This window comes from Crinia signifera, chromosome 1, assembly GCF_055691185.1.
Source record: "Crinia signifera chromosome 1, ASM5569118v1, whole genome shotgun sequence".
NCBI lineage: Eukaryota > Metazoa > Chordata > Amphibia > Anura > Myobatrachidae > Crinia > Crinia signifera.
The window spans coordinates 457,349,964-457,374,565 of NC_139217.1; the positions used below are offsets into that span (position 1 = coordinate 457,349,964).

At 48.2% G+C, this 24,602-nt stretch overlaps 1 protein-coding gene across 1 annotated transcript in view; it reads right to left on the reverse strand.

Moving 5' to 3' along the window:
* The window catches only part of LOC146021482 (methyl-CpG-binding domain protein 2-like), a 74,394-nt gene that overhangs the window by 16,703 nt on the left and 33,089 nt on the right, over positions 1 to 24,602 (reverse strand). The window contains exons 3-4 of the mRNA XM_083155200.1: positions 16,724 to 16,861; positions 8,120 to 8,210 (exon numbers count right to left, since the gene is read on the reverse strand). Coding sequence (XP_083011326.1) covers positions 8,120 to 8,210; positions 16,724 to 16,861 — 229 coding nt within the window. The remainder of the gene's footprint in view (positions 1 to 8,119; positions 8,211 to 16,723; positions 16,862 to 24,602) is intronic.

Genomic DNA, 24,602 nt, shown 5'->3' on the forward strand with positions numbered 1-24,602 from the left:
ATGTGTACTGGACTAATGATCTCATCTCATGTCTCATGTGTACTGAAATAATGATCTCATCTCATGTCTCATGTGTACTGGACCAATGATCTCGTGTGTACTGGACCAATGCGCTCATGTGTACTGGACTAATGCGCTCATGTGTACCTCATGTGTACTGGACTAATGCGCTCATGTGTACTGGACTAATGCGCTGATGTGTACTGGACTAATGCGCTGATGTGTACTGGACTAATGATCTCATGTGTACTGGACTAATGCGCTCATGTGTACTGGACTAATGCGCTCATGTGTACTGGACTAATGCGCTCATGTGTACTGGACTAATGCGCTCATGTGTACTGGACTAATGCGCTCATGTGTACTGGACTAATGTGCTCATGTGTACTGGACTAATGCGCTCATGTGTACCTCATGTGTACTGGACTAATGCGCTCAAGTGTACAGGACTAATGCGCTCATGTGTACTGGACTAATGCGCTCATGTGTACTGGACTAATGCGCTCATGTGTACTGGACTAATGATCTCATGTGTACTGGACTAATGCGCTCATGTGTACTGGACTAATGCGCTCATGTGTACTGGACTAATGCGCTCATGTGTACTGGACTAATGATCTCATCTCGTGTCTCATGTGTACTGGACTAATGATCTCATGTGTACTGGACTAATGCGCTCATGTGTACTGGACTAATGATCTCATCTCGTGTCTCATGTGTACTGGACTAATGATCTCATCTCGTGTCTCGTGTACTGGACTAATGATCTCATGTGTACTGGACTAATGATCTCATCTCATGTCTCATGTGTACTGGACCAATGATCTTGTGTGTACTGGACTAAATATCTCATCTCATGTGTACTGGACTAATGCGCTCATGTGTACTGGACTAATGCGCTCATGTGTACTGGAATAATGATCTCATCTCATGTCTCGTGTGTACTGGACCAATGATCTCATGTGTACTGGTCTAATGATCTCATCTCGTGTCTCATGTGTACTGGACTAAATATCTCATCTCATGTCTCATGTGTACTGGAATAATGATCTCATCTCATGTCTCGTGTGTACTGGACCAATGATCTCATGTGTACTGGACCAATGATCTCATCTTGTGTCTCATGTGTACTGGAAGAATGCGCTCATGTGTACTGGACTAATGATCTCATCTCGTGTCTCATGTGTACTGGACTAATGATCTCATCTCGTGTCTCATGTGTACTGGACTAATGATCTCATCTCGTGTCTCGTGTACTGGACTAATGATCTCATCTCGTGTCTCATGTGTACTGGAAGAATGCGCTCATGTGTACTGGACTAATGATCTCATCTCGTGTCTCATGTGTATTGGAATAATGATCTCATCTCGTGTCTCATGTGTACTGGACTAATGATGTCATGTGTACTGGACTAAAGATCTCATCTCGTGTCTCATGTGTACTGGAATAATGATCTCATCTCGTGTCTCATGTGTACTGGACTAATGATGTCATGTGTACTGGACTAAAGATCTCATCTCGTGTCTCATGTGTACTGGACTAATGATCTCATGTGTACTGGACTAATGATCTCATCTCATGTCTCATGTGTACTGGAATAATGATCTCATCTCATGTCTCATGTGTACTGGACCAATGATCTCGTGTGTACTGGACCAATGCGCTCATGTGTACTGGACTAATGCGCTCATGTGTACCTCATGTGTACTGGACTAATGCGCTCATGTGTACTGGACTAATGCGCTCATGTGTACTGGACTAATGCGCTGATGTGTACTGGACTAATGATCTCATGTGTACTGGACTAATGCGCTCATGTGTACTGGACTAATGCGCTCATGTGTACTGGACTAATGCGCTCATGTGTACTGGACTAATGCGCTCATGTGTACTGGACTAATGCGCTCATGTGTACCTCATGTGTACTGGACTAATGCGCTCATGTGTACAGGACTAATGCGCTCATGTGTACTGGACTAATGCGCTCATGTGTACTGGACTAATGCGCTCATGTGTACTGGACTAATGATCTCATGTGTACTGGACTAATGCGCTCATGTGTACTGGACTAATGCGCTCATGTGTACTGGACTAATGCGCTCATGTGTACTGGACTAATGCGCTCATGTGTACTGGACTAATGCGCTCATGTGTACTGGACTAATGATCTCATGTGTACTGGACTAATGCGCTCATGTGTACTGGACTAATGATCTCATCTCGTGTCTCATGTGTACTGGACTAATGATCTCATCTCGTGTCTCATGTGTACTGGACTAATGATCTCATGTGTACTGGACTAATGATCTCATCTCATGTCTCATGTGTACTGGACCAATGATCTTGTGTGTACTGGACTAAATATCTCATCTCATGTGTACTGGACTAATGCGCTCATGTGTACTGGACTAATGCGCTCATGTGTACTGGACTAATGCGCTCATGTGTACTGGACTAATGCGCTCATGTGTACTGGACTAATGCGCTCATGTGTACTGGACTAATGCGCTCATGTGTACTGGACTAATGCGCTCATGTGTACTGGACTAATGCGCTCATGTGTACTGGACTAATGATCTCATGTGTACTGGACTAATGCGCTCATGTGTACTGGACTAATGATCTCATCTCGTGTCTCATGTGTACTGGACTAATGATCTCATCTCGTGTCTCGTGTACTGGACTAATGATCTCATGTGTACTGGACTAATGATCTCATCTCATGTCTCATGTGTACTGGACCAATGATCTTGTGTGTACTGGACTAAATATCTCATCTCATGTGTACTGGACTAATGCGCTCATGTGTACTGGACTAATGCGCTCATGTGTACTGGACTAATGCGCTCATGTGTACTGGACTAATGCGCTCATGTGTACTGGACTAATGCGCTCATGTGTACTGGACTAATGCGCTCATGTGTACTGGACTAATGCGCTCATGTGTACTGGACTAATGCGCTCATGTGTACTGGACTAATGATCTCATGTGTACTGGACTAATGCGCTCATGTGTACTGGACTAATGATCTCATCTCGTGTCTCATGTGTACTGGACTAATGATCTCATCTCGTGTCTCGTGTACTGGACTAATGATCTCATGTGTACTGGACTAATGATCTCATCTCATGTCTCATGTGTACTGGACCAATGATCTTGTGTGTACTGGACTAAATATCTCATCTCATGTGTACTGGACTAATGCGCTCATGTGTACTGGACTAATGCGCTCATGTGTACTGGACTAATGCGCTCATGTGTACTGGACTAATGCGCTCATGTGTACTGGACTAATGCGCTCATGTGTACTGGACTAATGCGCTCATGTGTACTGGACTAATGATCTCAGGACAAAGCACTAAAAGATGTAAGTGGTGCACAGTAGATGTTCCTGCATACACCTATTCTCAAATCACGAAATATAGCCCGGTGTAGGGTGCTCTGCCACTTAGCTGCACCAAAACACAAATCCTATGTACCTAATAAACAATAAGTGATCAGAGGCACAGGGCCTAATTCAGACCCAGTCACAGATCTCCGAAAATCGCAGATTGGAGCTCAGGACCAAAAACTGGAATAAAAAGTATAACTGAAGAAGAGTCTACAATCTAGGGTACACGGTGAAATAACAGGTCCAATGTAAGTGACCCGCTCCATGCATCAGTATAGAAGATGTCACTTTACATCAATTCCTTTGCTACAAAAATACCTATACTTGTACAAACTGTAGGTATCCTCCAGAGGCGTAACTATAGCACCGCAGCCCCCGCGGCCGCGGGGGGGGGGGGCGCTGTGCATGTGTGGGCGCCGGGGGGCTGTGGTGCTATAGTTAGCCCCCTCCCGTCCGCCCATCTGCCGCCCGCCAATCCGCCGCCTTACCTGACTTCACTGGTCATTCTTCTGCTAGTGAGACGGACCACAATAAAATGTCCGCCCCATATAGCAGACCGTTCTCTGAAACTGTCTGCTGTATGGGGCGGACATTTTGTGTTGGTCCGTCTCCCTAGCAGAAGAATGAAGCCAGCAAAGGAGCCGGGACGGGACCAACAAGACAGGTAAGGCTGCGGGCGGGGGGTGCGGCGGGGGGCGCCCCCCATTAACGGCGGGGGGGGCGCCCAATTCGTAGTTACGCCACTGGTGTCCTCAAACATCTAGCCACATTGCTCCATGCAGAGCAGGATGTCCATTGCCAGAGAACTGCGCCAAGTGGTGTAGCGTCTTTTTCGCTTGATTGTACATCATAGCCCCAATAAAATGTGCGTTATGAGACTGCGCTGATTAATTTGATATTTGACACTTGTATATCTGTTTGTTACTGAGCCTACATCTGTAATTGAAGGATTGGGCCCTGATTCTGGCTCCGGACTGAAGACAGGGTGGGCGGCTGACACATTTACATGGGAATGCCCAGCTTATGCATAGGGACGCCCATGAGACGCTGGGCATTCCCATGTTGGAGCACTACCATTAAGCTCAGTGAAGTGATAATGTGGCTGGTTTTTATCACCGGCCAATCAGCTCCTAACTGTGAAATTACAGGCTTGGTTTGAAAAATGACAGGTAGGAGCTGATTGGCCGGTGATAAAAAAAAAAACAGACATTTTATCACTTCACCGAGCTTAATAAATCTACCCCTTATTGCCTGGGATTCGGTATGAAATCCCGAAGGTCAAAATCCTGACAGGGTCAAAATCCCAAATGGGTTAAAATCCCGACAAGGACAAAATCCCGACATTTAAAATCCCGACAAGGTCAAAATCCCGACATTTAAAATCCCGACAAGGTCAAAATACCGACATATAGAATGTACAGGTAAAACAGTCAGGATGACTTTCGGTCAACAGGTCGCGAGGTCGACATGGTTTTTTTCACTTTTTTTTTACCCGAATATCGACACAGTCGACATGGACACAGTTGGAAGTGAACCGCGATGCTTCGGAAACGGTGCCTCGCTGTGCTCGGCACACTATTTTATTCTCCCACCACGCCCTAGCGGATGGTAGGGCATGAAATACCGCCTGTCGGCACATGTCGGCTCAAAAAACAGTGACAAAACACATGTCGACCTCGCGACCTGTCGACCGAAAGTCATGTTGACTGTTTCACCTGTACATTCTATATGTCGGTATTTTGACCTTGGGATTTTAAATGTCGGGATTTTGTCCTTGTCGGGATTTTGACCCTGTCGGGATTTTGACTGCATTCCATCTCCATATGAAAGATCACTGTTTGACTCTGGCGGCTGATGCCTGGGAAATTTCCGTGGTGATTATACCATAGTCATGCTTTGTATGAAAACTAGTGAAGTCCTGGTGACCATCTTAGCGGGCAATTTACCTCCTTTCTAATACCCCTTTCACATCGCACTTTTAAAACGGTATATTGCCGTTTTTTTTCCATTTTAAAACGTTTAAGGCTGCAATGTGAAAGTGCCAGAGTTGATTTACCGTTAAAGTTAACCGGTATTTCAACACGGTTAAAAAGCAGAGTCCTACACGTTTTAAAGCCGTTTTTTTGGCAGTTTGAACAGCTCTATTTCAATGGCTTGAAACGTGTCCCTTGGGGGTTAAACGAGTTGAATGTTTGAATGGTATTAAATGATTTTTTTAAACGGTTTTCACCTGCAATGTGAAAGGTCTCAAGGCTCAGACCCGTTTTAAAGTCCCATTTAAGAATACCGTGTCATTACCCATTTCTGCAATGTGAAAGCAGTATTAATATTCTGGATACCATGTTTTAACATTGTTATTGTGAATCAAATCTAAACTTTTCATATTATTATTATTAAACTGGACTTCACTATTATTTGCTTTATGCTTTGTGTTTCTCTTTGATCTAGAGGAATGTATGGTTACAAGTTGACCTATAGGGAGAAATTTAACAGAATGAGAGCTTTGTAAGAAATCTCCAGTTTTTGTAAAGCGGCAATCATTTACACTGCAAAATCAAACTGGTTTTGTTGTGTAAATGATTGCCGCTTTAAAAAAAATATATGGAGATTTCTTCCCAAATCTCTCACTGTCATCATAATAAATTTCCCCTATAATCTGTGACTAACAGGGTGGCGCCACACTATAGTGATTGTCTAGGATTGCCCTATTTTTGAATTTCACCTGTAGAAAGGCTGCCATCCGGTGTGAATACCTTGTGGGTTTACAAGTATTTTTTTTTTCACAGCACCACTAATATTGTTACTGTAACTATATCAGCGGTTCCGCAAATCAACAAATCCCTGGGTTAAACACTCGTTCAGTGCCGCCATCGGGACATACTTGCCTACTTTTGAAAACTAGTTTCAGGGAGATTATAGTTGTCAATAGAATTTTGCAAAGCACCCCCATTGAGGGGGCGTGTCATGCACCACCCAAAGGGCGTGTCTAGTTCCATATATGGAGAGATTCTAAAAAGAGATTGTGAACGTGGCACCTAGAAGCGTGGGTGTGTGCTGCTACATCTGAGAGGAATCTTTTAAAATGACTTATATCTAAATGTAGATGAGAACCCAAAGCAGTTAGTAAGAGATACTATACTTGGTAATGTGCTGGGAAATGGTGCTGATGATTCAATGCAAATGTATCTATCTCTCATTCCTTTTTTCCCAAAAAAATTTAACAGTGTAATGTGGGCTAGGTGACATGAGGGAGATTGGTAGACTAATGAGGGAGAGAGGGAGATTGCTGCTATGTCAGGAAGTCTCCTGCCGAATGCAGGAGGGGAGGTAACTATGATGTAACAGTGTAATTTGGGCTAGGTGACATGAGGGAGATTGCTAGACTAATGAGGGAGAGAGGGAGATTGCTGCTATTTCAGGGAGTCTCCTGCAGTATGCAGGCGGGGAGGTAACTATGATGTAACATTGTTATGTGGGCTAGGTGACATGAGGGAGATTGCTAGACTAATGAGGGAGAGAGGGAGATTGCTGCTATTTCAGGGAGTCTCCTGCAGAATGCAGGAGGGGAGGTAACTATGATGTAACAGTGTAATGTGGGCTAGGTGACATGAGGGAGATTGCTAGACTAATGAGGGAGAGAGGGAGATTGCTGCTAAGTCAGGGAGTCTCCTGCAGAATGCAGGAGGGGAGGTAACTATGATGTAACAGTGTAATGTGGGCTAGGTGACATGAGGGAGATTGCTAGACTAATGAGGGAGAGAGGGAGATTGCTGTTATGTCAGGGAGTCTCCTGCAGAATGCAGGAGGGGAGGTAACTATGATGTAACAGTGTAATGTGGGCTAGGTGACATGAGGGAGATTGCTAGACTAATGAGGGAGAGAGGGAGATTGCTGTTATGTCAGGGAGTCTCCTGCAGAATGCAGGAGGGGAGGTAACTATGATGTAACAGTGTAATGTGGGCTAGGTGACATGAGGGAGATTGCTAGACTAATGAGGGAGAGAGGGAGATTGCTGTTATTTCAGGGAGTCTCCTGCAGAATGCAGGAGGGTAGGCAGCTATGGGGTATTGCAGTACGCTGGCTTCCCGGCATGGTTACTGCAATGGTGCCGGGCACCTGTAGAAGTCAGTAACCCAGAGATAACCTTACAAGCCCATTTATCAATGCTTTTTAGCTATTTAAAGCTTGTTGCATTGTAATTGTATGATGTAATAGTGTAATGTGGGCTAGGTGACATGAGGGAGATTGCTAGACTAATGAGGGAGAGAGGGAGATTGCTGCTATTTCAGGGAGTCTCCTGCAGAATGCAGGAGGGTAGGCAACTATGCATCGGGACCCACCACACACGCAGTCAATGACAATATTTTCAGGTTTGGCTGCATGTTCAGGTGATGGGAGTTATAGTTAATGATCCACGAGAGTGTGCGTCATAATGAGGGTACACACTGATGATGTATCATTTAACGAAAATGCTAAATTATGGGGAAAGTGTCATAAATAGTTAACAGAGGAAAAAAGTGTCTGAACTGAGAAAGAAAACCACAGTGCTTGATACACAGCAGGCGTCTCGCACCCTGTGTTGCAAATTGGATAGGTGCATAAGGATACGTCTGTATCAATAATAGAACGTAATGCATTAGCTAAAATCAGCATAGAACTCCACATTCTATTTATAGTCTAGCAATAGATTAGGTAACCTACATCCGTGGCGGTACTAGAGTCATACCTTGCAGGCCCTTAGGAAGTTCCATAGACTTTAGAACTTGTTCCGTTACATCTGATGCACAGAGTCCCTCTAGTCTCTTCTCCCAGAACAGCTAAAATAAAATATAAAGATCATTTATTTTCCAGGAACCTCAAGGAGTCTTAAGTTTTACTTTAGCTAATTACCTAAACAAAAGTGTCTCACAGAACATGCGGCATGTGTCATCCTAGAACATTCTTATCGCAACGTCCGCCAAGCCCTGGTAACTGTGTAGCAGAACTGTGTGGGCCCCATAGCAACATTGTAGGGGCCCCTGTCGCAATGCTTCCATATCTCTAGTGCGACAGATATTGGTAGCAGGTCACTTACACCCCCATAATAGTTCCTTCGTTCTTTGTCTGAACCAATGTAGTGCCCTAATTTATATTATGCACCACAGTAGAGGCATAGTTTGTTTTATAAACCATAGTAGTGTCTTGGTTTCCATTATATCGATTATGTGACATTGTAGGGCTGTAGTACACATTTTGTCAAACAGAACCCCCAATTCATATTATGCCACAATATATTGCCTCCACTTTATATTGTGCCACATTACAGTACTCCAGTACATATTATATAACATTTGAATACCTTCCCGTTTATTTTATACCACATTACAATGAGCATGTCCAGAGCCAGAACTAGCTATAGTTATATATAGCTATAAGTTTGTAAGACCCCCTATGGGCAATGGTGAAAATACATGGAAAGGTGGCCCCTCTCAACTCTGGGCCCCTTAGTAGCTGCACTCCCTGCACCTATCGTAGCTTCACCCCTGTATATCACACATGTAACTGTGACAGGGAAGGTGGCCCCTCTCATCTCTGGGCCCCTTAGTAGCTGCACTCCCTGCACCTATGGTAGCTACACCCCTGTATATAACACATGTACCTGTGACAGGGAAGGTGGCCCCTCTCAGCTCTGGGCCCCATACCAGCTGCACCCCCTGCACCACTACACCCCTGTATATAACACATGTAACTGTGACAGGGAAGGTGGCCCCTCTCAGCTCTAAGCCCCATAGCAGCTGCACTCCCTGCACCTATGGTAGCTACACCCTGTATATTACACATGTAACTGTGACAGGGAAGGTGGCCCCTCTCAGCTCTGGTCCCATAGCAGCTGCACTCCATGCACCTATGGTAGCTACACCCCTGTATATAACACATGTAACTGTGACAGGGAAGGTGGCCCCTCTCAGCTCTGGACCCCATAGCAGCTGCACTCCCTGCACCTATGGTAGCTACACCCTGTATATAACACATGCAACTGTGAGAGGGAAGGTGGCCCCTCTCAGCTCTGGGCCCCATAGCAGCTGCACTCCCTGCACCTATGGTAGCTACATCCCTGTATATAACACATGTAACTGTGACAGGGAAGGTGGCCCCTCTCAGCAACAATTTTATTAAATTAAATTCAGTGTACTCTTTTGGCCACTAGATGTCGCTGTTGCACATGCAAAGTGTTTTGGAGGACAGCTACTGTATACTGCATGTAGCCTGTAAACACCTGTAGGTTATGAAACAGTATTCTGCAAGTTTGATACTTTTTAGGCATTCATTAAGCATTATACATATAGGCAATGTTCAACGGGTGTGGATCGTTTTATCGACCACACTTAGGTCGATAGTCATTAGGGGTCGACATGCAACTAGGTCGACAAGGTTCTAGGTCAACATGGTTGAAGGTCGACACGTGTCTAGGTCGACATGGAACAAGGTCGACATGGGTTTAGGTCGACATAGCGTTAGGTCGACAGGTTGCAAGGTCGACATGTTTTTTTTTCACTGTTTTTGACCCGAATATCAACACAGTCGACATGGACACAGTTGGAAGTCAATCGCAGCCCCTCGCATCGCTCGCAATGCTTCGGGCACACTATTTTATTCTCCCACCACGCCCTAGCGGATGGTAGGGCATGAAATACCGCCTGTCGGCTCAAAAAAACAGTGAAAAAAACCATGTCGACCTCGCGACCTGTCGACCTAACGCTATTTCGACCTTGTCCCATGTCGACCTAGACACCTGTCGACATTCAACTATGTCGACCTAGAACCCTGTCGACCTAAGTGGGGTCGATAATATGACCATATACCTGTTCAACAAAACGCAGCCAGTCTATTGAGGCATGAACTCAGCCAGTGGTATTACTGGTAATTGGTAAAGAGACAGGTGAATATTGATTCAGGCAATAATGTGAGAGTTGGGTGCAGTGTAACGTGCACCAAGATAGGACGACAGTGACTTCTCCAAGCTGTTCTGGCTGCACCTACTCTGTAGAACACCCTCCCTCACACAACACTGTCCTCTAGCATCCAAACTGAAAAAAGTCTGTCAGCTTATTGCATTCCAGAACCACCCGAATAACCGCGCACTGTTCTACCAAAGCAGCTCCCTCCACACCAGCGTTTTTCAACCACTGTGCCGGGCACACTAGTGTGCCTTGAGCTGTTCACAAGTGTGCCCCCAGATCTAGAGATGCCCAAACCAGTTTACAGCCACCACCAGTTCAACTGTTATTTACTGGTCTCTTCTTTACATGTAAAGGGCCAATGTATTTTATTTTTGTTACCTGTGGGGACCAGTGTGATTGTTTTCTATATGGGGGGCCATTAGGTTGTGTTTTTTTTCCTGTGGGGGCCAATGTGTTTTGCCCTGTGGGGACCTCATGGTGTGCCATGGCAATTTTAAAATCTTATTTAGTGTGCCGTAAGGTAAAAAGTCCACACAGAACTGCCCGCTGACCCCATGCCAACACTGCTGCCAGCCTTTGCAGTCTCTCTAGACCAGAGGTTCCCAAACGTGGTGCCTTCACTCCAGGTTTACGGATATCCATGCCGACTTGTGAAATAAGGCCACGCCCAGTTTCCGTCACTGTGGGGGCATGGCCAGTGGCTCTGGGAGCAGCTGGCCACGCCCCCAGCCCCTCTGCCTCCAGGAACAGATGCGGCTATTGAGTCTATTCACCGCAGCGCCTGACAGGGGGATTTCCCAATTGCCCCCACTGCGGGACACTGCCAGCCCTGGGCAGGATGCGGGACAGTCCCCCCAAAATACAGAAAAATCGGGACAATTGGGAGGTACGATCAAAGTTAAAGTAAAAACTGTCACAGCAGTTTTAAGCCCACAAACGCTCCACACCCAGCCCCAGAACCTGTTCCTTCCACCAAATCTCTGTCTTCTCAGCTCCCTCTCCCCATATCCAGCAAGTTTGGAACAGAAACCGTGTCTGTGCAAAAATTACTTTCGCTTTCTGTTATGACATCTTTTAAAGGAGTAATTTAGTCCGTTGAGTGGCCTCTAGTGGTCACTGCAGGTACTGTAGATGAATCTCATCCTCATGTATCAACTACCTACTGTATATAGAATGTGTGAGCAGGGCCCTCTTACATCTGTCTGTAACTACAGTAACTGTAAAGTGCGCTGGAATATGTTGGCACTATATAAGTAAAGGTTAATAAAAATATAAGTTAGCTTAATGTTTGTGATCATTTAGATCAGTGGTCGCCCACCCGTCACTCGCGAGCTACTGGTAGCTTGCGGTAGCGATCCGAGTGGCTCGACCACTCTGCGCCCACCTGCCCGTCCCTCCTTCGCCCGCTGCCTTCCCCAATCCCCTGAGACAGACGCTAGAGGTAATATCACCTCTAGCGCCTGACAGCGCGCACAGCGCTAGGCGCTCCCGCTGCAGCACTATGCTCACTATCAGATGCTAGAGGTGATATTACCTCTTGCGTCTGCTGTCCCCCCCCCCCGCTCAGCCGCCCGTCCAGTCATCTCTGCAAACGGACACTCCGCTTCCTAACAGCTATTCTGCTCCCCCCACAGGCTACGGTGCCTGGACAGTGCACTCCGCTCCCCCGCAGCAAGAGGTTAAAACAGCCACTGCCCAGACCAGCAGACAGGCATCAATGACAGCTGCTGGGCATCCTCCCTTTGTCACTGTAAGTGTGTGCACTACATGTTTGGTGTCACATGTGTATGTCTGTGTTCTATATATGTGTGTGCATTTATGCATGTATATATGTATGTATTCTATGTGTGTATATATGTATGTGTGTAGTACCATAAAAGTTAAATACGTTTTGAGGAGCATTTTTTTTTTATGTTTTTAGAATTTAGATAATGAAAGGTGCAAGGTTGGTGAGGGGGACGGAAAGGTACAGGGGGGACAGAGAGATGCAGGGGGTACAAAGAGGTGAAGGAGTAATGTGTGGACAGAGACATGCAAGCGTTACTAGGGGATGGAGAAGTGCAGGGGGGGAAAGAGAGGTGCAAGGGGGACGGGGGCTGAAGGGGTGCAGGGTGGACGGAGATGTGCAAGGGTGATGGGAGTGCGGAGAGGTGATGGGGTGACATAGTCGTCCCACCTCGACATGCCGTAATCTGATCAATACTGTATTGTGTTGAAAAATGTCTCTATGGTCCATAAAGAAATATTTCAACACAATGATTTGATTACACCAGACTCCAGAGACATATATCCCCCATGCCACCATAGTGGAAAAAATGGGGGACATGGCCTCCCAGGAGTACCACGGTAGTAGGTCATGCCCCCTAATTTCGGGCAGATGTCCCTTCTCTAACTCCAGTGTTGGGAGGTATGTATGCGGCATATTGGACATTGCAGTGTGGCATATTGTGTCAGGGGCATTGTGGTATGTGGCATACTGTGTCAGGGATTACAGTGGGTGGCATAATGTTTAAAGGGAATTTATTGTTTATTAGGCAGATTTTTTTTTTTTTTACTTTTACTTCAGGCGGTTTATGTTGTCTCGAGTAGCTCAGGCCCCAAAAAAGGTTGGAGACCACTGATTTAGATCCTGCGTTCTGGATAAACCGCAGTGATATGCAACAACTATCCAATCCCTCCGAATATCTGATAGGTGGGAATCGGATTGGTAGATTTACATCCACACACACTGCATTAGGAGCTCATGCCACATGCCACATAAGCTGATCGGATCAGGGTTACTGCCAGCCACTTATAAGAACCGGACCGGCGTCTTCGGGGAAATAACCTGCGTGAGAAACAAACTTCACAGCGATACAGTGTTTCATCAACCACAAAGGGAGAGATCAGAGAGTGTGTATAGCCCGGGGGGGGGCTTCCTGCAGGCGTGTCTGTTTGGTAAGCCACAGGATTCACAAGCGCCCGATGCATTGCTAACCAATGGCTTCCCTCCCGGCTCAGTATAGCCCTTTATAAAACCGGTATGAGTCACAGGATCGACTAAAAGAAGGTCGACAGTAATTTGGCTGACAGTCATTTGTCGACACACTTAAAAGGTCAACATGGCTTAGTTTGACAGGGTTAAAAGGTCGACGTATGTCGTAGGTCTATGTCAAGATACGTCGACATGGACACGGTAAAGTGAATCGCGTCTCGATCACATGGCTCCTGTGCTCCAAGCACAGTGCCTCAGTACACAAAAACTGGCGTCGACCTTTTTTCATTTCGACCTTTCTCACGTCGACTTATTGTATAGGTTGACCATTTCACCATGTCGACAGTTTCCATGTGCCGACCAATAGTGGTCAGCCTATTTATTGTCGACCTGCCGAGCGCAATCCCGTATAAAACAGTGCCCTAAGTTTATGATCACTATGGAGGCGACTGCAATGAGAACCGTTCTGGGGAAAAACAGAACTGCATGAAATCGCCTGTTGAAAACTCAGCCACACACTGCTGCTAGGTTGGGTATAAGGAATGGAATATAGATAGGGATGCTGCAGAGTTACTGAATTACAGTCAGTCAATAGGAGCGTCCAGTGTGGGGATTGTAATCCGGCAGCGTGATTATTCTGCAATCTGCATTAAAATCATTAGACGGAAGAAATTATACATTTATTACAATGCTGTAACCTGTAGCAACCAGATATAACAGAGTGAGGAGCAGATCAAATCTAAAGAAGTCAATCACCCTGTAAATCGGGCCCCCCGAATTTGCGTGCTCATTGTCGTCAGTAGGCACTTGCACCAGGCCATACTTGTTCCACAGAGATCTGTCTGAACACAGGTGGATTTATGCTGACATGGCCCGCAGCTGCGTCGGCACACCCTCACTGAACTTTGCCTACGCCCTGTAAGTTCCAGCCTGCTCCAGGCCCTGGGTTCGCGGTTGTAATAATTCCAGGCATGTTTTAATTTCCGGGCTACAGTGCCACCTAGGGGCTGTGACAGGTTACACAGCAACAAGCTAAGAATGATAGAACATCGAACAGCCATAAGGTATAGGCTGCACTCTGTGGGGTATATCTAATATCATGGGAGTGCTATTGAAGATGGGATGTTGCCCATAGCAACCAATCAGATTCTACTCCTTACTTATTTAGCACCTTCTAGAAGATAATAGATAGAATCTGGTTACTATGGGCAACATGCAATCTTATTAAATGTACCCCTATATTTGGTAAGGTCTACAACCAAGTGAGCAAAAGGAGCTTGCCCAAATCTAACCATAACCTCCCTCCCCTGCAGCAGCCTAACCCCAACCTCCCCTCCCCTGCAGCAGCCTAACCCCAACCTCCCCTCCCCTGCAGCAGCCTAACCCCAACCTCCCCTCCCCTGCAGCAGCCTAACCCCAACCTCCCCTCCCCTGCAGCAACCCAACCCCAACCTCCCCTCCCCTGCAGCAGCCTAACCATAACCTCCCTCCCCTGCAGCAGCCAAACCCCAACCTCCCCTCCCCTGCAGCAGCCTAACCATAACCTCCCCTGCCCTGCAGCAGCCTAACTCTAACCTCCCCTCCCCTGCAGCAGCCTAACCATAACCTCCCCTGCCCTGCAGCAGCCTAACTCTAACCTCCCCTCCCCTGCAGCAGCCTAACCATAACCTCCCTCCCCTGCAGCAGCCTAACCCCAACCTCTCCTCCCCTGCAGCAGCCTAACCCCAACCTCCCCTCCCCTGCAGCAGCCTAACCATAACCTCTCTCCCCTGCAGCAGCCTAACCATAACCTCCCCTCCCCTGCAGCAGCCTAACCCCAACCTCCCCTCCCCTGCAGCAACCTAACCATAACCTCACCTCCCCTGCAGCAGCCTAACCCAACCTCCCCTCCCCTGCAGCAGCCTAACCCCAACCTCCCCTCCAGCAGCCTAACCATAACCTCCCCTCCCCTGCAACAGCCTAACCATAACCTCCCCTGCCCTGCAGCAGCCTAACCATAACCTCCCCTCCCCTGCAGCAGCCTAACCATAACCTCCCCTGCCCTGCAGCAGCCTAACCATAACCTCCCCTCCAGCAGCCTAACCATAACCTCCCCTCCCCTGCAGCAGCCTAACCATAACCTCCCCTGCAGCAGCCTAACCATAACCTCCCTCCCCTGCCCTGCAGCAGCCTAACCATAACCTCCATGCCCTGCAGCAGCCTAACCCCAACCTCCCTTCCCCTGCAGCAGCCTAACCATAACCTCCCTCCCCTGCAGCAGCCTAACCATAATCTCCCTCCCCTGCAGCAGCCTAACCATAACCTCCCCTGCCCTGCAGCAGCCTAACTATAACATCCCTCCCCTGCAGCAGCCTAACCCTAACATCCCTCCCCTTCAGCAGCCTAACCCCAACCTCCCCTGCAGCAGCCTAACCATAACCTCCCTCCCCTGCAGCAGCCTAACCCCAACCTCCCCTCCTCTGCAGCAGCCTAACCCTAACCTCCCTCCCCTGCAGCAGCCTAACCCCAACCTCCCCTGCAGCAGCCTAACCATAACCTCCCCTGCAGCAGCCTAACCATAACCTCCCCTGCCCTGCAGCAGCCTAACCATAACCTCCCTCCCCTGCAGCAGCCTAACCCCAACCTCCCCTGCAGCAGCCTAACCCCAACCTCTCCTGCAGCAGCCTAACCATAACCTCCCCTGCAGCAGCCTAATCATAACCTCCCCTGCAGCAGCCTAACCATAACCTCCCTCCCCTGCAGCAGCATAACCTCCCCTGCCCTGCAGCAGCCTAACCATAACCTCCCCTGCAGCAGCCTAACCATAACCTCCCCTGCCCTTCCGCAGCCTAAACATAACCTCCCCTCCCATGCAGCAGCCTAACCATAACCTCCCTCCCCTGCAGCAGCATAACCTCACCCTGCCCTGCAGCAGCCTAACCATAACCTCCCCTGCAGCAGCCTAACCATAACCTCCCCTGCCCTTCCACAGCCTAAACATAACCTCCCCTCCCCTGCAGCAGCCTAACCTCCCCTAGAGCAGCCTAACCTCCCCTGTAGCAGCCTAACCATAACCTCCCTCCCCTGCAGTAGCCTAACCATAACCTCCCCTGCAGCAGCCTAACCATAACCTCCCCTGTCCTTCCGCAGCCTAAACATAACCTCCCCTCCAGCAGCCTAACCCTAACCTCCTCTGTAGCAGCCTCACCATAACCACCATCCCCTGCAGTAGCCTAACCATAACCTTCCCCGCCCTGCCACATACTAACCCCAACCTCCCCTGCAGCAGCCTAACCATAACCTCCCCTTCCGCAGCCTAACCATAACCTCCCCTGCCCTTCCGCAGTCCAACCCTAACCACCAGACACAGCCTAACCGCCCCTGCCAAAGCCCAGTATATCCTACAAGACAGAAGTTCTGACTGAAGTCTTCTTACCTGGCGAGGCTGCTCGATGACGCGCTGGGGGTCGGATTTCACTTTATTGTTAGGGTGGTTGGTTATTTTGGTAACTGGTTGCTTGAAGATGGAAGCCGTCTGACGAATCGGTAAGGACGTGTTCAAGTCTGGTTTACTCTACCAACAGAAGAAAAAAATAATAAATTAAATTACAACTGAAGTCTAATGTTGCACAATAATAAATATACTGTTTACTAGAGTTATCCCAACAGGCACGTTCTCTCTTACTGTACATATAAAAGATCCCTATGAGTATCCTGGCATAACCTCTATATTGTCATTGCGCGTTCCTAAACACCATATAATTAAAAGAATAATGCAACAGTAAACTTTTTTTTTACCTAATTAAAATCAAGACACTCTGTATACTAAAATTCACCGGCATAACAGCCAATGGGGCAGCTGTATTAAGCGTTAATAAGAGATAAATGCAAGGGTGATAAAGAGAGGTAAACGTCCAGCCAATCACATCCCAACTGCCATGTTACAGGCTGTGTTTGAAAAAAGTCAGTAAGGAGCGGATTGGCTGGACGTTTATCTCTCCTTATCACCCTTGCATTTATCTCTTGTTAAGGCTTAATACATCTGCCCCGTTGTTTGCAAACGGATCTCTGCCTGAATTGGCCGGTTCCTGATATTTGATAGATAGGTCATTCTTAACCTTCTTTGGCACCAAGACAACTAATTACGCACAGCACAAATTCTCCAAACTGTAACTACGGAACTACGTATTGCAATCATGCCAACGTGTACTGGCTGACATGGGAGGACGATCATTTGTGACCGGTCACAGGTTTCTCGTTTTCACACTTCATAGAACTTGTCATCACATAGAGAGGAAGTGATACCACAATGGGCACAGAGCGCGCCCCCAGATTACTCAAACATGTAACCAAAGCAGCTCTGGTGGGTGGCAGCTGCAAAGATCGCCACGTATGGCAGGACTCACAGTAACAGGAAGTATGGCAGGACTCACAGTAACGTAACAGGAAGTATGACAGGACTCACAGTAACGTAACAGGAAGTATGGCAGGACTCACAGTAACGTAACAGGAATTATGGCAGGACTCACAGTAACGTAACAGGACTCACAGTGACACGCCCACGAGTCCAGCACTGCGGCTCGACTCGATGGTGTGCTCAACAGAACCATCACATCACCCACAGTCTTCAGCCACAATGTCTACATTCATTATATCGCCATTGTTGTAATGCAGACATTAAAAATGTTGACATGGTCATGATGTTAGCATTGACATATGTGGACACGAATATTATGACGACCATGTTAGCACGTTGACACAACCCTCTTGGACATGTCGACATTATGACTGTGTCAAATTTTCAACGTTGACATTCTATCCATGTCAACATGTGTCAGGTGTAGATATGATGTTAACATTTAAGCATGTCGACATCATCCATGTAATTTTAAATGCCGACATACTGACATAGTGACTGCGGTACTTGATTCCTAGCACGGCGCCCATCGGATCCCATCGCATACCTTAACTTAAGGAATGCGATGGGACCCGACAAACCCGATTTCGGGCTTTTTACAGCTTTCCCGACAATTGTAAAATCGGGTCCATCGCATGCCATTATAATGGCATGCGATGCGACCAACGCGACCGACCCGATTTAACATTGTATGTCATGTTAAATGCGGGTTTAAAATCGGGTCCATCGCATGCCAATATAAGGGCATGCGATGCGACCAATGCGATGGACCCGATTTTACATAGGAAACAATGTTAAATGGCCCCCAAGATTTTTATTGTATACCCACCCTGATGGGTAATTTGTATGTCAAATGCCCCCCATTGTTAACGCCACCCCACGATAAACGCCAACCCGAAGCGTGGCGAGCCCGCGAGGGGCGGCGGTACGCGTCCTCCGACCTTTTCATACCCCGAGGGGACGCGTAATACCTCGGGGGCGAGGGGACGCGTAATACCTGTGAAGTAATGCTCGTCCGCTCGCCACGCTTCAGGCTCGGTGGCTCGCCACACTATATAGAATCAACTCCATGCCGACGTGGATAGTGGGGGTTTGAAAAGGTCAGAGGACGTGTACCGCCGCCCCTCGCGGGCTCACTGCGCTCGCCTCGCTTCGGGTTGCCGTTCATCGTGGGGTGGCGTTAACAATGGGGGGGCATTTGACATATAATTTACCATTAGGGTGGGTATACAATTAAAAATGGGGTCTGGGGGGCATTTAACATTGGCGTTCCAATGTAAAAATCGGGTCGTCGCGTCGCATAGCATGCAATGCGATCAACCCGATTTTTCCGACCCGATGCCTTACAATTATAATCGGTGGCGCCGCGCTAGGAAACAAGTACCGTGACTGCATATGGCATCTTCGTGCACTGCCCATGTACACCAACTCGGGCACAGCATCTGGACATAGGGCTTAGCGGAGAGCTGGTAGGAACCAGGAACCGTTCCTGGCTTCTTATTCCTTTTTTTTTTCAATATTGGAAATGCTTTGAATTACAAAGAACAATAATATATAGGGGCCGATCGTATTAACGATTGCGAGTTTTAACGCTGAAAATGGCACCCGAATTAACCCTAACTCGCACCCTTCACAGGGCCGAGTTCGCTAAAAAGTGCTCGCACCCGTATGGAGGAGCAAGCACCGTTCAGGGATAATAGGATAGACCCCTAGAAAGAACAATGTCAGAAATAGTTGTGGTCCTAAGAAAATGAAACATATCGTCCTTCCCGCACGGATTTCATGTAGCCACAATCAGACTAGGGACTAGAGGCAATTCTGTGGCACGAAGCAGAAAAGGTCTAATGGCTCGGTAACGTCAATAGTCCCAAACACGTTGGATTCTTGTGAGTAATCCGCCCACTCCACGGGTGCCTGTGCAATAAACCACGCATGGCCTACGCATTTAACCAGCATCTGGCATGTTCTGAGCTACTCACGCTATGGAAAATACAGAGCCATAAAAAGGATTTAGCCTCAAATACATGTTCACGTTTCGCCGTCACAGTTTTGGAATTTAAAAGACTGAAGAAAAAAGAAGAAAAAAAAAAAGTTAATCTTTATGGGCATCCCTATAAACATGCTGGGTGTTCCCCTGCTAAAACAGGAGAGACTAGGCCTGCTTGTAACGGACGGCTGACATCACATGATGTCAGCCCCTCCCCCCCCCCCCGAATTCACTCTCTAACGTTGACCTGGCACGCCTGTGTTTCCCGGACACTCCCTAATGTTTACCTGGCACGCCTGTGTTTCCCGGACACTCCCTAACGTTTACCTGGCACGCCTGTGTTTCCTGGACACTCCCGTACGTTTACCTGGCACGCCTGTGTTTCCTGGACACTCCCGTACGTTTACCTGGCACGCCTGTGTTTCCCGGACACTCCTTAACGTTTACCTGGCACACCTGTGTTTCCTGGCCACTCCCTAGCATTTACCTGGCACGCCTGTGTTTCCTGGACACTCCCTAGCATTTACCTGGCATGCCTGTGTTTCCTGGACACTCCCTAACGTTGACCTGGCACGTCTGTGTTTCCCGGACACTCCCTAACGTTTACCTGGCACGCCTGTGTTTCCTGGACACTCCCTAACGTTTACCTGGCACGCCTGTGTTTCCTGGACACTCCCTAACGTTGATCTGGCACGTCTGTGTTTCCCAGACACTCCCTAACGTTTACCTGGCACGCCTGTGTTTCCCGGACACTCCCTAATGTTTACCTGGCACGCCTGTGTTTCCCGGACACTCCCTAAACGTTTACCTGGCACGCCTGTGTTTCCTGGACACTCCCGTACGTTTACCTGGCACGCCTCTGTTTCCTGGACACTCCCGTACGTTTACCTGGTACGCCTGTGTTTCCCGGACACTCCCTAATGTTTACCTGGCACGCCTGTGTTTCCTGGCCACTCCCTAGCATTTACCTGGCACGCCTGTGTTTCCTGGATGCTCCCTAACGTTTACCTGGCACGCCTGTGTTTCCTGGACACTCCCTAGCATTTACCTGGCACGCCTGTGTTTCCCGGACACTCCCTAACGTTGACCTGGCACGTCTGTGTTTCCCGGACACTCCCTAACGTTTACCTGGCACGCCTGTGTTTCCTGGACACTCCCTAACGTTTACCTGGCACGCCTGTGTTTCCTGGACACTCCCTAACGTTGATCTGGCACGTCTGTGTTTCCCGGACACTCCCTAACGTTTACCTGGCACGCCTGTGTTTCCCGGACACTCCCTAATGTTTACCTGGCACGCCTGTGTTTCCCGGACACTCCCTAAACGTTTACCTGGCACGCCTGTGTTTCCTGGACACTCCCGTACGTTTGCCTGGCACGCCTCTGTTTCCTGGACACTCCCGTACGTTTACCTGGTACGCCTGTGTTTCCCGGACACTCCCTAATGTTTACCTGGCACGCCTGTGTTTCCTGGCCACTCCCTAGCATTTACCTGGCACGCCTGTGTTTCCTGGACGCTCCCTAACGTTTACCTGGCATGCCTGTGTTTCCTGGACACTCCCTAACGTTTACCTGGCACGCCTGTGTTTCCTGGACACTCCCTAACGTTGACCTGGCACGTCTGTGTTTCCCCGACACTCCCTAACGTTTACCTGGCACGCCTGTGTTTTTAGTAGCACTCCCACTAAATGGGTGCCGGACGACTCACCAATAGTAGGGATCCCGACAGTCATTATCCAGACGTCAGAATCTCGACTGCTCCCTCGTGGGGGTCCACGACCCCCATAGAGGGAGAATAAAATAGGTGGCGAGTGCAGAGAGCCCGCAAGGGGCTTCATTGTGCTCCCCACGCTGTGCAGTTGGGATTCCGACGTTGGGCTAATGACTGTCAGAATCCCGACTGTCAGTGTGTTATACCACATTCCACTAAATGAATGGTTTCTACCACCAGACGCCTACTTCCTGTCAGTCACCGTGCGAATTACGTGCGAATAGAAATAGTTGGATGGCCTCGCGCATTCGAATTCTGAGCTGTACGCATACGCAGTGTATCGATTATCGGCCACCATCAGGTAGTATAAGTATTAAATCGTAATTGCAAGCTCAGTAGAAAGCTCATAAGGCACAAACTTTGTCAGTGAAAGCCACCAGCTTGTGGATCAGTTGTGGTTAGGTCATTGGTTAATATAATTACCCGTCCCCCTGACGTCCAATAGCATGGTGGAGACTAATAATGTGAATGAAAGCATTACACTATATAGCGGCAGGCCAGGCCACTGTACAGAAGTGGGGAACGTGGTTAGCATTACAGCCTCACAGCTACAAAGTCATACAGAGTCCAACTCTTACACAATCTGTGTGGAGCTTGTATGTTCTTCACATGTTTGCATGGATTTCCACACACACTCCCAAATATATACTGGTAGATTTACCCTAGCATAGCTGTGTGTCCATATGGTTGGGAAAATATGGCCCAATTCAGGCCTGCTCACTAGGCTGCGTACATTCGCAGATTGAATGCTCCACTGGGGCAATGAGCAATAGGTGTGCGCTATACAAACATAAGAACTGTATCCACACTGCCCGCTCCCAGGTATTTCACCCCCAGACATCCAGGATTCAGCTGGACAGAATGGGAGTAGGTTTTATTTATTTAGCTCCAACATTTCCTATGCGCAGAGCCGTGGGAGAACCCCCATGTTCCGCTGTCCTTTCCCAGCAGCCCACAACCAGACACAATACCATGGTACATAAATTACGCTGAGGCATGGAAGGAATGCGGCCTGCTACAGATGTCCTCACCGCACACTGGCACAGCTACCTTCACAGGACGGCAACAGTGTACATAACACAGAGCTGCAGAAAGTGATCTTACCCAGCCACCAGCTGAAAAGCTGAGCTCCTGCCAGGGAATTACAGCTCAGTGCAATACAGCACAATCTGGCATGGGCTGCTGGATGCTGGCAGCAGGGGAAAGTCTCGGATCACCCCACAGAGGAAAAGACCTTCCAACAGGGACCCAGCAGCTGGTAGAGGTCCAGCAATCCATTCCTGTCGAGCTGTGGCCTTTAAATCCTTGACTGACAGCTGCAGCGCGTGCTGCCCAGCGCTGACAGGTCATTGTGGTACTTGTAGTTCCACAGTGGACACCCCGGCACACCGCTAACGAACGGGGCTTGAACCCGGCACACCGCTATCATAGGGGGTGTCCCAAATGCAGACGCTAAAATTTAGACGCTTTAGCATCTAAATTTACACTCCCTGCAAACCCTATGTACCTACACCCTACTAAATCTAGACGCTTTAGTGTCTAAATTTAGGTGCACCCTACTTAGCGGTTTGCAGGGAGTGTAAATTTAGATGCTAAAGCGTCTAAATTTTAGCGTCTTTATTTGGGACACCCCCTATGATAGCGGTGTGCCGGGGTCAAGCCCCACTCGTTAGCGGTGTGCCGGGGTGTCCACTGTGGAACTACAAGTACCACAATGACCTGTCAGCGCTGGGCAGCACGCGCTGCTGCTGCCAGTGCTATGCTGATAACGTACATTACATCTAGAGCAGCACGCGCTCAGTAAACACAGAGTCTGGCAAGCTGCCAAGTTTCATGAGAGACTGTGCGCGCGGTGGCGCCGTGAATCTACACAAGTACCATTTTACCTAAGTAAGGTGAAGAAATCGCTCAGATCGTGCAGCAAAATCTCCCTGTGTGTAGGCCCCATATTTGTGCTTGTTCTCTGGAGTATATTAAAGGGGCCTACACGCATAGAGATTTTGCTGAGCGATCCGAGCAATGCTAGATTGCTCACATCGATCAGCAAGATCGGTCAGCGGCGATCTCACTACATTTGTCCAGCATGCTGGATCTTAAACGCCGGGCAATAGCGACACGCAGGGCTGTACATCGCTATCGCTATGACACGGAGTGACGTAGGGGCCTTTTCAAAGCTATTAAGTCAAATTAAGTCCAATCGCTTAGAAAATGTCCCAAGATCACCCCATGTTTAGGTCCCATTAACAGATCAGAGTTCAGGGATTATTCCAAATAGGTTTCTTTTATACAAAGGTTCAATCTGGACTTCCCACATCATCCCTAAAGGATTGCCATACAGAATCCCACACACATACACACCCATCAACTAATACGGAACACCACATTAACACAGACTTGGACCTTCTACCAGTCACACAATGCTCAGATCAGCTTGTGACAATGCCCCTTTTCCTCTAGCAACAATAACCCAGGATTTTGCGCGGGGACGCGCACCGACCCGGGTTTTTTGCTAGTGGAAAAATCCCAGGTCTACTTTCCCAGCAATCCAACCCAGGTAAGTACCTGGGTTTGGACCCAGGTGTTGGGATCATTTGGTCTACAGCATGATGGTCGACATTAGGTTGACACCATTAGGCCGACATGGGAAAAGGTCGACATGAAACAGGTCGACGTGGGAAAAGGTCGAAAGGTCATTCGTTTGACAGGTCGTTAGTTCGACAATGTCTAGGTCGACAGGCAAAAGGTCGACATGGAGTTTTTCACAGTTTTTTTACCTGAATGTCAACACAGTCAACATGGACACAGTTTAAAGTGCACCACATCCCCTCGCATCGCTCGCTGCGTTCGCAATGCGTCGGGCACAGCGCCTCGCTGCGCACGGCACACTTTTATTCTCCCACCACACCCTAGTGGATGGAAGGGCATGAAATACCGCCTGTCGGCACATGTCGGCTCAAAAAAACATTGAAAAACCCCATGTCGACCTATTCACTGTCGACCTAGACACTGTCGAACTAATGACCTGTCGAACTAACAACCTTTTTACCTAGAACCATGTCGACCTTTTCCCATGTCGACCTAGACCCATGTCGACCATCATGCTGTAGACCAAATTACCGCATTCCCGGACCCAGGATGCTCGG